The sequence below is a fragment of the Pygocentrus nattereri genome, chromosome 18, assembly GCF_015220715.1.
Source record: "Pygocentrus nattereri isolate fPygNat1 chromosome 18, fPygNat1.pri, whole genome shotgun sequence".
In the NCBI taxonomy this organism is placed as follows: domain Eukaryota; kingdom Metazoa; phylum Chordata; class Actinopteri; order Characiformes; family Serrasalmidae; genus Pygocentrus; species Pygocentrus nattereri.
In genome coordinates this window covers 5,554,859-5,570,554 of record NC_051228.1, presented here as the reverse complement: position 1 = coordinate 5,570,554, position 15,696 = coordinate 5,554,859, and the positions used below count along the sequence as shown (strand labels likewise).

At 43.8% G+C, this 15,696-nt stretch overlaps 1 protein-coding gene across 3 annotated transcripts in view; it reads left to right on the top strand.

Moving 5' to 3' along the window:
- Window positions 1–15,696, top strand: part of kirrel3a (kirre like nephrin family adhesion molecule 3a) — a 311,368-nt gene that overhangs the window by 76,334 nt on the left and 219,338 nt on the right. For 2 of the 3 annotated variants that reach the window (XM_037546985.1, XM_037546984.1), the window contains exon 1: window positions 7,249–7,611. The exons of the other annotated variant lie outside the window; for it this stretch is intronic. In XM_037546985.1, the coding sequence (XP_037402882.1) occupies window positions 7,569–7,611 (43 nt within the window). In that variant the 5' untranslated portion in view covers window positions 7,249–7,568. Of the gene's footprint in view, window positions 1–7,248; window positions 7,612–15,696 lie in introns of those variants that run through there. 3 annotated transcript variants of the gene reach the window in all.

Here is a 15,696-nt window from a genome sequence, read left to right as displayed (position 1 = left end):
AGAGAGAGAGAGAGAGAGACAGAGAGAGAGAGAGACTAAAGCTGCCAGCGCCGTAGCAGAACAACCCAGGGAGAATGGGAATTGATGGTGTCAACAACAAATTACTTGCTGCTCTGCCCAGCAGTTTATGAGGTAGGACATGGAGGTAGGTCGTTATTTTACTGCGTGGCCCGGTTTAGACAGTCTGTAAGCTCATATATACACGGTGGCCAGTGACTAGTAACTTATTTCACTCTCCAACGTTTCTTACCTTGATTCCAGTTTCTGTGTTTCTGTAAATAAAAGGGAGGGAACAGCAGTTTTCATTAGCAGCCCCATTTGAGGAAATCAGTTGAGTAACGTTAGTCTTAGTCTGTGAAGTTGTTCGACTTTGGTAGCTTCAAAACAATTAGCCACAACTTCAGGATTTCTGGTACTTGTAATGGCCACTGTTAAAAAACACACCGTGCTGTAATTTCCCCATTTATTTTTGCATGCTGGTACAGCGCAGTTCACCACCACTCTGAACGATAAACCAGCAAGGTGCAGTTAGTCTCATAAGCTCTGATATTTGCTGACTGTGTGATGCAACACTGATATTTGTAGTGTATACATACAGACAAGTCACGATTGGCCCCTCCCAGTCATCCATGTGCTTTTGTTTACCTTTTAGTCCTGTCATGTGCTTTTGTTTACCTTTTAGTCCTGTCATGTGCTTTTGTTTTGTTTCTTCCCAGTCCTGCCCCCTTGTTTTCAGACCCTGCCCTGTGTTTTTCCCTAGTTGTTTGCTGGTATTTGGTTGATGTGTAGTTCTGTGTTTGTTCATTATGTCTGTACCCTGATCTCTCCATGTTGGCTCCTTAGACCCTGATTCTGGATTTGCCCTTAATAAATCTCGCTCATCATCGCTCCCCAATCTTACAATGTTAAGACATCTGGCTCCTAGTACTTTAAGTAATTTTGACTCAGTAAATTTCTCTAGGAAGGTACATTTTTCACTAAACCACTGTGCGTAATTTTCATTATTTCTAACCCACTGAAAGAATAAGTCATTTTGCAGAGTTGCACTTTAAGCTGTCAGAAGCAAAGAGCTGTTTTGGCATTTTAAATGGTCACCATGCCTTTTCTGAAGAGCCCCTGAAGGAACCCTTCTTAAAAAGTGTAAAGAACATTTTCTACACTTTCAAAACTTTCTGAAGGCTTATGATGTATAACAGCGAATGCCGCATCTCCACCCTTCATGATTCACGATCCTGATAACAATCAAGGAACTCGGAGGATCGAGGCCTCTTTCATTCTGTGACAGAAACTTCCCTGTCATGATGCCAGAAATGACAGAACGACAACTGATGACACTTTCCCTCCTACGTGCTAAAAAAATGAACCTCACTGATCTGCGTGCAGCTCCCCTGGACCTGCCAATGGCCTTCTTCCTCCAGAAAACGGGCCGATTCAGCCGTCGCCTGCCTCAAACGCGGCTCTGAACGTTCCTTCCTGGAGGCCTACCAAAGATTTTAACCATCCAGTGATATTTTATTTATCTCTTTCAGACATGATTCAAGTGACAAGAGATTTGCCCATCCTGAGAGATACATCGAGGAAGACACCTGTCAAAATCCTGCTCTCACTTAATGACACATTTCAGCCGAAGTTTTGTAATAAAACTTTAACTATATATAGTTTTTAATCCAGTGGTGAATATTTGATACGTTCTGTAACTGCTGGAGTGTTTATATGAGTTGAAGGCACCAGCAGGGAATCATTAACATGGGAAATCGTAAGGAAAACAGGGAATCCGCAGTCTTCCTAAGCACCTTCAGGTGTAAGCTTTGCGTATTTCTTCTCGAGAGGTAAAAGCCTGTAAGCCGGCGCTAGCCTTTGTTGGTTGATGTATTTACTGAGAGTGTGATACAGACAGAACAAAGAGCTGCTCAGTAAAAAGGCAACACGAAAACATTTAATATAAGATCAGGCCAAACAACGCTGAAGCACGTCTTTCCAGGTGAGATCTCTCGTCAAGTGTGGCAGTTTTTTTCGGAGCTAATCATTTTGCAAGACTCAGGAGCCAGACTTGATTCATATGTACTGCTCTAGCATCTTTCGAGCATGAGAAAGCATTTTATTTCACGTGGTGACTTTAAAGCTGCGTTGGGTTTGGGTTTGAGTTTGGCTTTTGATGCCAATATTAACTAGAAAAAATAGAAATGGTTGAAAATGACTAATTTAGTGCTTAAGCATCTCATACACTGCAATAATGCAGTGTTTAATATGTTATTTTAGGAGAATAATCACATTCCGCAATCATTCCAGGGTCTAAAAAGACGTTTTGTTCATTTCACATTTTTTTCTCTCAGTGGCCGCTTTATTAGGTACACCGGTTCAATTGCTTCTTAACACAAATAGCTAACCAGCCAATCACACGGCCGCAACTCAGTGCATTTAGGCATGTAGAGGTGGTCAAGACAACTTGCTGAAGTGCAGACCGAGCGTCAGAACGGGGAAGAAAGGGGATTTAAGGGGCTTTGAACATGGCGTGGTTGTTGGTGCCAGACGGGCTGGTCTGAGTATTTCAGAAACTGCTGATCTACTGGGATTTTCACACACAACCATCTCTAGGGTTTACAGAGAACGGTCCAAAAAAGAGGAAATATCCAGTGAGCGGTCAGTTGTGTGGACGAAAATGCCTTGTTGATGTGAGAGGTCAGAGGAGAATGGGCAGACTGGTTCCAGATGATAGAAAGGCAACAGGAACTCAAATAACCAACCAAAATCTCTGAGGAACGTTTCCAACACCTTGTTGAAAGTCTGTCATGAAGAATTAAGGCAGTTCTAGCAGTTCTGTACCTAATAAAGTGGCCGGTGAGTGGTCAGTAGGGGGAGCAGCGTACTCTGTTCTGCCTCAAACTCCGCCTACAACCACAGCAATAGACTCATGAGTGGCTGAGAGCTGTCATTTTATTGGCTGCTTTCTAAAACATCTGCATGAATTAGGGTGTTTCATGTAAATGAGATATAAATGAGGTTCTGGTGAGCTGGCACTTGATTTCACGCACTGAAGCGGCTTCATCATTTGTGTTCTGGTTCTCAGCCATGTACACTAAGGCTATAGAAAGCTAGCTTAATGCTAAAGGCTAATTAGCTAACTAGTGGTCAGTGTGGTTCTCAGCCAGATATACATAACTAGCTTAATGCTAAAGGCTAATTAGCTAACTAGCGGTCACTCTGGTTCTCAGCCATGTACACTAAGACTATAGATAGCTAGCTTAATGCTAAAGGTTAATTAGCTAACTAGCAGTCACTCTGGTTCTCAGCCTGTACACTAAGGCTACAGATAGCTAGCTTAATGCTAAAGGCTAATTAGCTAACTAGCGGTCACTCTGGTTCTCAGCCACGTACACTAAGGCTACAGATAGCTAGCTTAATGCTAAAGGCTAATTAGCTAACTAGCGGTCACTCTGGTTCTCAACCATGTACACTAAGGCTACAGATAGCTAGCTTAATGTTAAAGGCTAATTAGCTAACTAGTGGTCACTCTGGTTCTCAGCCACATACACTAAGGCTACAGATAGCTAGCTTAATGCTAAAGGCTAATTAGCTAACTAGCGGTCACTCTGGTTCTCAGCCACGTACACTAAGGCTACAGATAGCTAGCTTAATGCTAAAGGCTAATTAGCTAACTAGCGGTCACTCTGGTTCTCAACCATGTACACTAAGGCTACAGATAGCTAGCTTAATGCTAAAGGCTAATTAGCTAACTAGCGGTCACTCTGGTTCTCAACCATGTACACTAAGGCTACAAATAGCTAGCTTAATGCTAAAGGCTAATTGGCTCACTAGCGGCCGTTCCGGTTCTCAGCCAGGCTGCAGCATCTTTGACGTGTTCGTGCTCATCTTGTTTGCGAAGGCGCATTCACCCTAAATATGACAGCAGGGAAGTCGTTGGGGACGGGTGGTCATGGTTTTTAGGGGTTGTAGTGGGGGGAGTCACTGTGGTTGTCCTGGCTGGTCTAGACAAAATTTAGTTCCGAGTCCAGTCCCTGAAAATGACCCGTTATGTTTGAAACTGAGTCTAAATCTCCACTTTCCCAGCTGGACGGCGAGCAAGCAGCCGGCCAGCCGATTCCCCCGACACCTCGCCGTGACTGTAATTCCAGCCCCACCAGGGCGATTCTCGCTGTACGAGCAGCACTGTTACTTCTCATCCTCAGAGATCCAGATCTCAACTCATCGTGAGCGCGTACGCCAACCTGCCCATTGTAAATTTATTCATGCACCCCCGCTGTAGCACCTTGAGATACGACACAAAGAAACACCACTTACATAAATTATATTGTCATTTATTTTCGAGAGGTAAAAGCCTCCGAGCTGTTTGCATAATTTAGCTGATCCGCAAACATCACTAACGTAGAAAACGGTTACATCTTTGGCATTTTAAGCACTTTGACCTGAAAACATCAGCCCCCCCCACCATAACCCCCCCCCCCTCCCCCCCATTCCTTGTGAGCAGCTCTCCAAAGACTTGGCTGTGTTGCTCATCGATTGTGAGGATTTAAAGAAACATGAAGCGGACTCTGGAGATATGAATACAGAAGAAATTTGTTTGATATTGTTCCACGCATGCACTGTGGCCGCTCGGATACATATTCATGAATACCAGGGAGAAAGGCGTTCGAGTCATTTGAGTGCACGGCTCTCTTCAGAAACGGATAAATTCTTTAAGACGCCGTATCCGTCCTCTTACGCGTCAAAGGGCCTTGTGCAGCTTCATAACCTAATGAGTCTCCTTTGTGCTTTAAACTGAGCTCATTGTAATGGTAAGGGTGAAACGAGCCTCAGATAGGTGAGGGTAGATGACAGTGTTCATTGTGTTAAGTCTTTGGATGAAACCTGGCAACCTACTTTTAAATCACAATTGATTTTTTATTTTTTTGTTGGATTAGAAAATTGTAGACGTTGCCCTCTGTTGGGATGGAGGTATTTGTGGTTAGGTAGCATATAAAACAATTCCCATCAGTGATGTAGGGTCTTATAGACCCCAGTGTAAAAAGGGACTCTCATGCAAAAATTGCTTTTATGGATTAAAAACGTCATTGCTGTGTTTCAGTGAAGCTGGTGCTCTAACGTGGCCTGATGGCTGAAGTATTTCAATTCTAGCTTATTAAATTGTAAATACTGTTTGACCAGTTTGACTAGCTCTGCGATGGACTGGCGACCTGTCCAGGGCCCGGTGACCAAGGACGAGGCCTACGCCAAAGACTCCTTAACTTCCACTGAATTGGTTTCCTTCAACTAGTAAAATTCCATTGAGGATATAAAATATTTGTCTTCCTTCACTTTTGCCTCCGGAGTCTTTCTGGCGGAGCTGAGTTTTTAGTGTACTGTTACAGTGCTAAGCTGTCCAGGCAGAATGGAGAACATTGCACTTGTACTTGCATCACTACGCTGGTTGCCTGTTTCGTCTAGAATTGATTTTAACATCAGTTTGGCAAAAGCGAAGCAGCCATCTGTTTTTATGCTCCAAAGGTTTGGAGTTTCTCAGCCTGCACCTTCGGCTAACGGCTGTACACTCGTTTTTATCGCTGTACTTCTCGCACTGATGCTTATTCTGTTCACTCACATTTGGTGGAACCGCCGTTCTGTGTATGAAAACAGTTGCAGATTCTGATGCTGATTTTGATGACGGTATTTATTTATATCATTTTTGACATTTGACAGAATTTGAAAACACTTGTGGTCATTTACAAAGTGTGTAAATTTCATGATGAACGGACCAAAAGAAACAGCCCAAAATGACTCTGAAAGACGTCTGGTTCCACTGACTTCCATTAAAAGTAAAGTAAGTTTTTTCCTTCTCCTGTAAAATCACCGTTTTGGAGATACGAGCTTTTCATCCGATAACAGCGATATGATTACATACTTGTTTGTGCTCTGGAAGAGCAGAATGGTTGGGCAGCTGTGATGAAACATCTGCATTCCATCCATTTTTGTGCAGAAATAAATGTCATAGTGTTTCTAAAATGCTCATTTTCCAGTGTCAACGTTTTATCAGTGTTTATGTTTTGGCATCAGCAGTTATGCAAATTAAAATGTCAGATATCGTCTCAGCGTTGCCCACAAAATGGGTGCATCCTTTTTGGTATGGAGCCCATAAGGCGACATTGTAATCATTTTTTAATAAAGCGTGGCCACAAATGAATATATTGAGGTGACAAATTAATATTGGGGCCACAAGTTAATAGGCAACAGCACTGTTTTTCCAAAGCCACTGCATAATTCAGTGGTTGAGATGTAGACAAAGTCATTCAGAGTGGTTTGGTGAAGCGGTTAATTTCCAGAGAAACTTCCAGATTCAGATGTCTTTACAGTGGTGGTGGTAGGAACCAGGCGTCGCCATGACTACAACACTAATATAGCCATTTATAGAGATTTATATGCAATGGTAATGATGTTAAAAGGGTGGTAAATATGGAAAACCAGGTTCTATTGGGGGACTATTTTGCCTTAGAACACCCTTCTTGTACCCTTCCCCCAAGGATGGATTGAAATAAACTGATTCGATTGCATTTTAGACCAAAAACCTGTCCATAAAAGTGCAGTAAAGAACATCTAAGGCATCAGGCAACATATTCATGACTCATAACTTTCAGCGAGGGAGCTTTCAAAGGCGGACGTCTGGTTCCTATCACCAGCACTATAACAGTCCTCGCTCAGTCTCCCTACAACGGGACACTTCGCAGCTCTGGACGGCTGTTTACATCTCAACCATTTAATTACACATCAATTTTGAAAAATCGGCGGAGTTCCCCTTTAACACGTGGTGTCAACACATTCAGTCGTATTAAAAAGGATCACTTTAAATGCCACTTTAGGGACTCCTGGTTATTTATTTATTTATTTATTTATTCATTCATTCTTTCTGCCCTTCTCGGAATCTTTAGATTCATGTCGAAAAAGCTCCAACTCAGCTCCCTGTCTCAACTCTGCGGACCCTCATTTCTCTCTGTCAGCTCCCCGCCGTCCAGCCCTCCGGAGTTCACAGTTAAATGTCCATTTCGCCTGTCAGTCCGAGAGCAGGAGGGGCGGGGCGAAGCACGAAGCAGCCAATCGTTCGCAGGCGGCGAGAGGCCACGAGCCAATCGCAGCGCGGGGTGGGCGGAGCTTTGTCGGAATGCGGGTGGGGAAAAAGTAATAACGGTCCTCCGCGCGAGAGAGCGAGGCAGAGTGAGCGAGAAAGAGAGAGAGAGAGAGAGAGAGAGAGAGAGAGAGAGAAAGACGGAGTGGCGGAGAAAACGCACACAAGTGCAGAGAGACGGGGAGAAGAAGGAGGAGAGGAAGAGCCCGGTCCCTGACAGGGGGCCACGGTGAAGACCCAGTTTGTTTTTTTGTCAGAGAGATAAGAAACAGCTCGAAGCGCCTCCTCAGAGCAGCTGAAGAGTGGACGAAACTCTAACCGGCTGGCTAACGCTAGTTATCGTTGTTAGTTCGGTGCCGGTTGAAGCCTCAGCCAAGTCCAGCCCGAGTCCCGTTTACCGCCGAAGAGACTTTTTTTTCCACCGAGCGGCACTCTTTCCCTCCCTCTCATCCCTACAATGCTGCCTGGCGTCTTCTTTCTCTCCTGGCTCGTTGGTTTCGGTGAGTAAACGGAGCTCTCCCCCCCGTCTGTCCTCCTCTGTCTGTCAGAACGACTCGACCGTTAGGAACCGACCGTTTGACTTACAGGGCAACTCCACCGAATTTTCCAAATCTCTGCTTAAGTCAATGGTTGAGATGTACGCGAGGTCAAGTGGGTTTGGGTGTGAAATGCCTCATTTGTAGAGGAACTTAAGCTAACTGCTACTTCCTTACAGTGCTGGTGAACCAGGGTTCACAAAGGTAGCTATTTTATTTGCTGTCCAAACCAGTTTTGAACTTATGTAATGTTGATGATGGTAAAATAGTCTGATGGTCAGTCTGATCTCTTTGGACACTATTTTGCCTCAGAACACTCAGTGTATCCCTCCACCATAGATGGGTTAAAATAGATTCATTATAGATCAAAATAGATCATTAAAATTCGTTTCAGACCTAAAGCTTCATCACAAAGCTACTGTAATCCAAGGCACGAGGCAGGGAATTCATAGCCGTTTCAGGTAGGAACTTTCTGTGATGGGGCTTTGAGAGCTGGACGTCTGGTTCCCATCACCACCACTGTGAAGAATTCTGACCCGGTAAGTCTCTCTAGAACCGGGTTTCACACCAAACTGCCCTGAACCGCTCTGTTTACATCTTAACCAGTTAACTCTGCTGAAATTAGTGAAAAATTAGTGGAGTTCTCCTTTAGTGTTCAACCGTGAGGTGGGGTGAAAGTGCTTTAGGCTCCGTTTTGTCCTTATTTTGCTAGTCGTCTGACTAATGAACGTAGCATTCGAGCAGTTATTCAGGTAAGAGACGTGACGTTTGAGTCAGGTAAGTGATGTCAAAAGGCGGCCGGCTCAGTTCACACTCTCAGTGGCTTAATGGCTCAGTCTGTGGTTGCCGCCGAAGGTTGGTTGTGTTTTTATAGACGTGACAGACTGATTTCAAGCCAGCGACCCACAACACCTTCAGCTTTGTGTGAGGTCGTTTGGCCTGTGGGCATATATGTGATACTGTGCAGAAGTCAGAGACCACCCTTCATTTATTTAATACCTTTATTTATTTAATAATAACACTTTCTACACGTTTTGCCTTTATTACAGCTTCTTTTCTTTTCCGGAGACTCGGTTTCGGTTTCAGTTGGCAGGGATACTTTACTACACCTCCCAAGTTCAGTCTTAGAAGTTGGTTTAGCATTTCCTGAAGAAATCCCACATTCAGTGGCGTCGAGGTCTGGACTCTGGGGCGGGCAGTCCGTTGTTCAGCTTCTTTGTTTGATGTCCGTCTCCTTTTCTCGGTGAGGTTGTCCATGAACGGCTACGCATCCTTTCAGACTCATAGCGCTGAGTCGTCGTCTCACAGTGGAAGGATGGCCGTGAATTTTGCGGTTTTGGTGGTCTAGCAGGTCTTCCAGGTGGTTGTTAGGAATTCTGTATCTTTTAATAACGCTAGTGTTGTTTCGTTTGGCTTGGTCCTTTATTGATTCGCTTATATCTGATCTCTTCAGAAATATCTTGGGTGTTTTGAGTGTAAATTAAATGAATGAGGTCTCCGACTTTTGCACAGAACTGTGTTCCCTGCTGTCGGAGCGAAACCTTGTGTGAGGTTACAGGAGAAGGAAAAAGCATACTATGCTTTTAATGGAAGTCAGTGGATCCAGACATTGGGCCGTTTCTTTTCCATTCATCATTACACACAATATAAAGAGCAACAGACGTTTTCAAATTAGGTAAAAAACTGAAAACGACAAAAATGCACATATTGTTTTGAATTACACCCACACACACACACACACACATATATATATATATATATATATATATATATATATATATATTGCATAAATATGCATATATGGCTTTTTTTCCTGCATAATGATGCAGGTATACATATTTGACTAACTCGTAGTTGTGATTTCTGCAAGTGCTTCTTTCTGCGGAGCCCTGCTGGTGACATGCTGTGTACATAAAAATCATGCGTGGCCTGTAAGATAGTAAGCTGTGATCTCGTTCCCACACCTTACTAAGTCATGGCCACGATTTAATCATCTCATTCCCACGCCTTACTAAGTTGTGGCCATGCATCATTTTTATTTACACAGGATGTCACCAGCAGGGCTCTGTATCTTTCTATACTTTGTACCTCCTTACTTCTTTCCCTGAAACGTGAACCTGTAGATTCGTTTGTATGCGGTCTTGAGTGTTGAGCCAAGGTATTTCCATGTTCCCTGGATGACACTGTAGCAGTAGACATAATGTAAATGTCCTGCCTGTGTGAAATACTGTACAGCCCAGCTGGCTTCATCTCATTTAGAACAGGCTTATTTTCAATTTTGAAAATAAATACGGCAGTCTGGTGGTTTGCTTCGCCTCTCCACGGTATTTTATATGCCATTTGCTGATTTTATCTGATGATCACATACGCCTAATGTGTCCTAAAGAAGGGGCAACACACAGCTGAGCAAACACAACGAGGGTCGAACACAGTACAAACTCCTAATTTGAATCTGACGTCGGCAATAAAGCTTTTAATATTGCCCTCACTCACAGGCTCACAGAAACTCTACATCAAGTCTCGAGAGGCGAGCTTTATTACCACTTTTATGAGTGGATATGGGTTGAGATGCTGAGGCTAACAGGGGAGCTTTTTCCCTTCTTTTCGAGTCTTGAGATGGAGAGCAATTGCGATGGTGCCCAAATGAGTGCTTCACTCTGGAAATCATTTTTACCACCTACAAGACGACAATGACAGTGTTTAATTCACTCAGGACCGCACTTCGGGCCTTCTTTCACGGTTTCTAGCTACAGGTATACACTCACCTGCCACTTTATTAGGTACACCTCGCTAGTAAATGGTTGGACCCCCTTTTGCTGCATCCCAGCTTCTTCAAGGTTGGACGTGTTGTGCGTTCAGAGATGGTGTTCTGCATTCCTTGGTTGTAACGTGGTTATTTGAGTTCCTGTTGTCTTTCTATCATCTGGAACCAGTCTGCCCATTCTCCACTGACCTCTCACATCAACGAGGCATTTTCGTCCACACAACTGACCGCTCACTGGATGTTTCCTCTTTTTCGGACCGTTCTCTGTGAACCCTAGAGATGGTTGAGCGTGAAAATCCCAGCAGATCAGCAGTTTCTGAAATACTCAGACCAGCCCGTCTGGCACCAACAACCACGCCACGTTCAAAGCCCCTTAAATCCCCTTTCTTCCCTGTTCTGATGCTCAGTCTGCACTTCAGCAAGTTGTCTTGACCACCTCTACAGGCCTAAATGCACTGAGCTGCAGACATATGATTGGCTGATTAGCTATTTGTGTTAACAAGCAACTGGACATAATAAAGTGGCCGGTGAGTGTGTGTAGAGGTGGGCGATATTGCCAAAATATAGTAATGTGATACTTTTCGTAATACATGATATGGCATGATGTTTACTTTTTCAGTCATGTGATCAGTTGGAGAAAAATTAACCAGTACTGCCAAATCTTTAAAAAATACTATCAAGAACTGTGACTATAATTATTTTATACAATATTTGGATCAATTACCATCAGTAAATGGACTAATTTTGCTCTCTTTATAATGAAGCATGCAGTTGGTCTGAGTTCTACAAGTATTGAGGATGTTCACGTGTTTAGAAAAGCGTATTGTATTGGGACATAATTTATCACGATAACAATATACCTTGTCACATTGCCCGGCCTTAAGTATATACTTCAGGCAATAATAGGATGAATTGGCTTTCATGCAGTCTTATTGAAGGCATTAGCACCACAGCAAAGCTGTTTTGGTTCATAAAGCCCATTGATGAATTGTTCTAGGATTTGTTTTCAGATATAAATAAATAAATAAATAGCTGTAAATTAAAAATAAATAAACAACCACATATTTTAATCTGTTTTTCTCCCAATTTAGTGACCGCCAAATCAATTTCTTCAGGCTCTTAATCGCCTCCTTGCCTCCAAGCCTTGACTGTTGACATTGTCAGCTTGATTTACTGTCAAATTAAGGCCCAAACCTTCATATTGACATGAAAATATTTGAACCAGCGATCACTATGGAAACAAAAACATTTATAGAGTAGCGATACCTGAGGGTCATCAGACCACTTTACAGCTTTTAACCTACTTTCAGTCTTCTTTCATAGCCTGCCGCTGTGGTGCGGCTTTCGTTTCCGAGCTGCGCCGCTTTCAGAAGGTGACGTTATTCAGATGTTATGTTTGTGTAGGTATGCAGGCGGTAATTAGTACGGCTCAGCATCGCGGCGTTTTCTTTTTTCCACTGCTAAAGCACAAATACACTCACTGTGTGCGAACGGCATGTCATTCTATACCAGGGAAACAGAAAAGCGACGCAGAGAATCAGCGATTATGTTACATAATGCAGAAAATTTGGATTTATTGCATCAGTAAGATTTAATTTCCACAAATATAAGTGACGTTTCTTTACAAACAAGCCTTCTGGTCTATTACCATGTGAAAAGGAAAGACAGAAGAAGTGTCATGAACGGACTCTGTTACAATCAGGTGAAATGTGAAAGGAGAACTAGTTAACTCCACAGTTATTTGCATCAATAAGACGTTTCCTAGCATGCGCTGTCGGAACGCGTTTGCGGCTCCCACAGATTCTCCGGCTCATCTATTGCGCTGTTATGGCAGATAAATCCAGCCGCTCCACACTAACGCTCTGCATTCTCTTTTAAATTGGTTATTATGCCATGAATAGAGAGCTGTTTCGACTTCTGGAGGGACATGACACGGCGTCTACGAGGAGAAAATGTATGTGCAAGTGCGCCGCGTTCTTCTCCAGGCTTAGTGTTTCACTGGTGAATAGTCCATTGTGGCTCTTAAGAAGGACAGTCTGTTCTATGGTCCTGTATGTGTTTGGCCGACAAACTTGAAACCGAACAAGCTCATTATAAAGTGAATTCAGATGTGGAAACTTTCCCGCCGTGATTTGAAGGCAGTAAGGCAGTAAGTCCCATTTCACCCTTCGTCCCTGCCACTTAACCCCAGCCCTCCGTTTTGGGCGCTCATGCATCGGAGTAGGGCGTCCTGATTGTTGTTGAGATGGAGGGGTAGGGTGAAGTGTGCGACCAGTAAACCTGCTAAAAATTATGGCAACCACTGTATTTTCTTAGTTCAATGTCGTTTCAGTGTATTATGGTGCTTTTCTTCATAACAAGCTAGACGTCTCGGTAGTTAGCCAGCTAAATGTCCGGTTCCACCTTAAATAGTCCAGCAGTTCTGATGCCTGAAGCACCAGAACGTAACTGCTGCTCCATTTAAGGTGGACCAGGAAAAATTTGAACGAGAAGCTGGTGAACAGCTGACTTCTTAGTAACGAAAAATGGTTCTGTATAGAACCTTCAACACTCAAAGAACGCTTTGCATGATCGAACGGTTCTTTGCATTGCAAAATGGTTCTTTAGAGCCAGGGTTACATATAGCACCAACAAAGAGGCTACTGCTACAGGCTTGACATCACAAGAATAGAAGAACCCTTTTAGGTGCTGTATAGAACCCTTTTCAAAAAGGTTCTATTTTCCATCAATCTGAGGAACCCTTACCTTATGCAAAGAACCCTTTAATCATGCAAAGAACCCTTTAATCATGCAAAGATCCCTTGAAGAACCATCATTTTGAAGAGTGTGTAGAAATAGTTTAAAGAAAATCTTGAAAATGACCAGACGGGGGCTTTAAAGCTCATATCTGCCGTTACTGATATGTTCCAGTACTGCTTTGCGACTGGTCACATCTCTGGCTTTTGAACTTCAGATGTCATTTTGGATCAAGCGTCCATCAAAAGGATGCTGATAGATGCTGCATGTACTCAGAGGTTTTCCTATATGTTCCTCAGTACTTAAGACGTTGTTTAACCTGCTTCTTTTGACTCTTTTACTTCAGTCATTATTTCATCAGACTAGCAATACTTTTACGTGAACATGGGTCCAGGCTCCTCTACCCACCTCTGTGTTGATTGGTCCCCTGGTGCTGGTGAGAGTGAATGGTATCCATTTCAGAAAATATAAAAAGAGGCTGTGGCACATTGAGGACCTCTTGCCCCACATCGAAACGACGCTGAGACTGGAATTTCCATTAGAAGGCAGTATATGGGCAGTCATGGGCTGGAGGTTAGGGAACTGGCCCTGTGACCAGAAGGTTGCCGGTTCGATCCCCAGGGCCGACAGCACATGCCTGAGGTGTCCTTGAGCAAAACGCTTAACCCCCAGTTGCTCCCCAGGTGCCGTGGATAGGGGTTCCCCTCAGGAGCCCCCAGGTTGTCCACATTTTTGCTGTAACCCAACATGCAACACAGAGATCGAGGAAAACTGTGGATTACTGTGGGGACCATGAGGACTGGGATGGGAGCCATCGCTCCACGGTACAATGATATGAAATGATACGGTATGATAGAAAAAAAAATCAACATAGAGTTGGGCGATACGGCAAAATGTAATATCACGATACTTCAGGACGTTTTTTATGATTTATGGTATTATGGTTATTTCTGACATCTGATAAGTTCGAACAGACAAAGGATTGGCACATTTTAAAATACTATCAATACTATAAATCCAGTTACTTGTGTTCAACATTTCACACTGCGCTAAATCCTGTAAAGCAGGACTAATCATGCTCACTGTTTAATCAAACATTCCGTTAGAAAGTGATGTTTTAAGTACTGATGCTATCCACAGTATGCTCCGGAAAGCATATTGTGACGTATCCTGACGTAACTCATCACGATAATGATAAATATTGTCACATTGCCGGCTCTAATTCACCACAGGCTGACGAGATTCAAACCCAGGGCTCACCTCAACACGACCGCGGAGATATTTCACCACGTGCCACTCACAGGCCCGACATCAGCTTTCAGCATCCTCCGTCATAGCAACTGCAACAGTGGCAAGCACTTACTGGCATGATGAAAAGCTATCAGGTGTTCACGACTGAAGACCGAATAGTCTCTGTCTCCAAAAGCCTCCCGGGACCGTTTTTTCTTACTGTTGTGAATACTTGTGTTACAAATGAAGGCTGGATTTATTTAGCATCTGCTGACAGCGACATCAGAGCGTTGCGGCTGGAAAAACAGAGGCAGGGGACGAGTTTATGTGATCTGACACCCCCTTCAAGAGACGACACCCTCCGTCTCATCCTTTTATCTGTGGCTTGGCCCCGCTGCCACTCGAACTGTGAAGGGGAAGTGCTGGAATTCTACCCTGCAGCAGTTGGGACAATCGCATTGATAGCTGGCCCGTGCTGAGCTTCTGCTGACAAGGAATAGCCATGGACTAAACTAAACCAGCCCTGAGGGCTGCATAAACATCTGGTGTGCAGAAATGAGCAGTTTTTACCAAGTCAGAGTGAATTTTGTGTATATATATTCATAATATATGTATGCATATACAGAGAGACTGTATTTGAACCTGCAAATATTGGATTTCCTTTGCCGCAGTCTCATTCCTGCCTATAGTTCCTAAAGAGATCATGTTAACTGCTTAAGTGTCATAAACAACACTGGCATCGTCAGCATTGCTTCTCTACTGTGGCGGCTGGACTGTGCCGGATGCCGTTCTGCTGCCCACGCACTGAGTCCCCAGCAACAAGATGCTGTCAATGTATCCGCTGACAATTATATTGCAAACAGAGCTGGGCTTTTATGAAACATGGACTGTGGCAGAAGCTGTGGGATAAAAAGTGAGCTCTTCTGCAAGCGTCTTTCAGGCGTGTTGGGGGGGCATTTAGTAAACACACATATCGTTTACATCCTTGTGATTGTAAGAATGAAAGCAGCGAACAAACGAAACAAACTACTCCATGTCCTCCGAGTGTCCTCTTCTGAGTCCCCTCATTATTACTGCTGAATTGCCGTATCCCTTTATAAAGTCACCGGCCTGTGCCAGCTGATGCATGGAGGATGAAGCCATTTCTCCTGTCTTGGGAGACGCCCATCAGCTTGCCCGTTAGTTCACCTCATTCTCAAAGCAGGGAACGTTTTGTCTGACGTTCTTGAAGTAGCACATCCATTTCTGTTCCACTTTCAAGGACGGCCCAGCCAGCCTCGGCTCACACATCTATACGTCCCACCTGGAAATATGTTCAC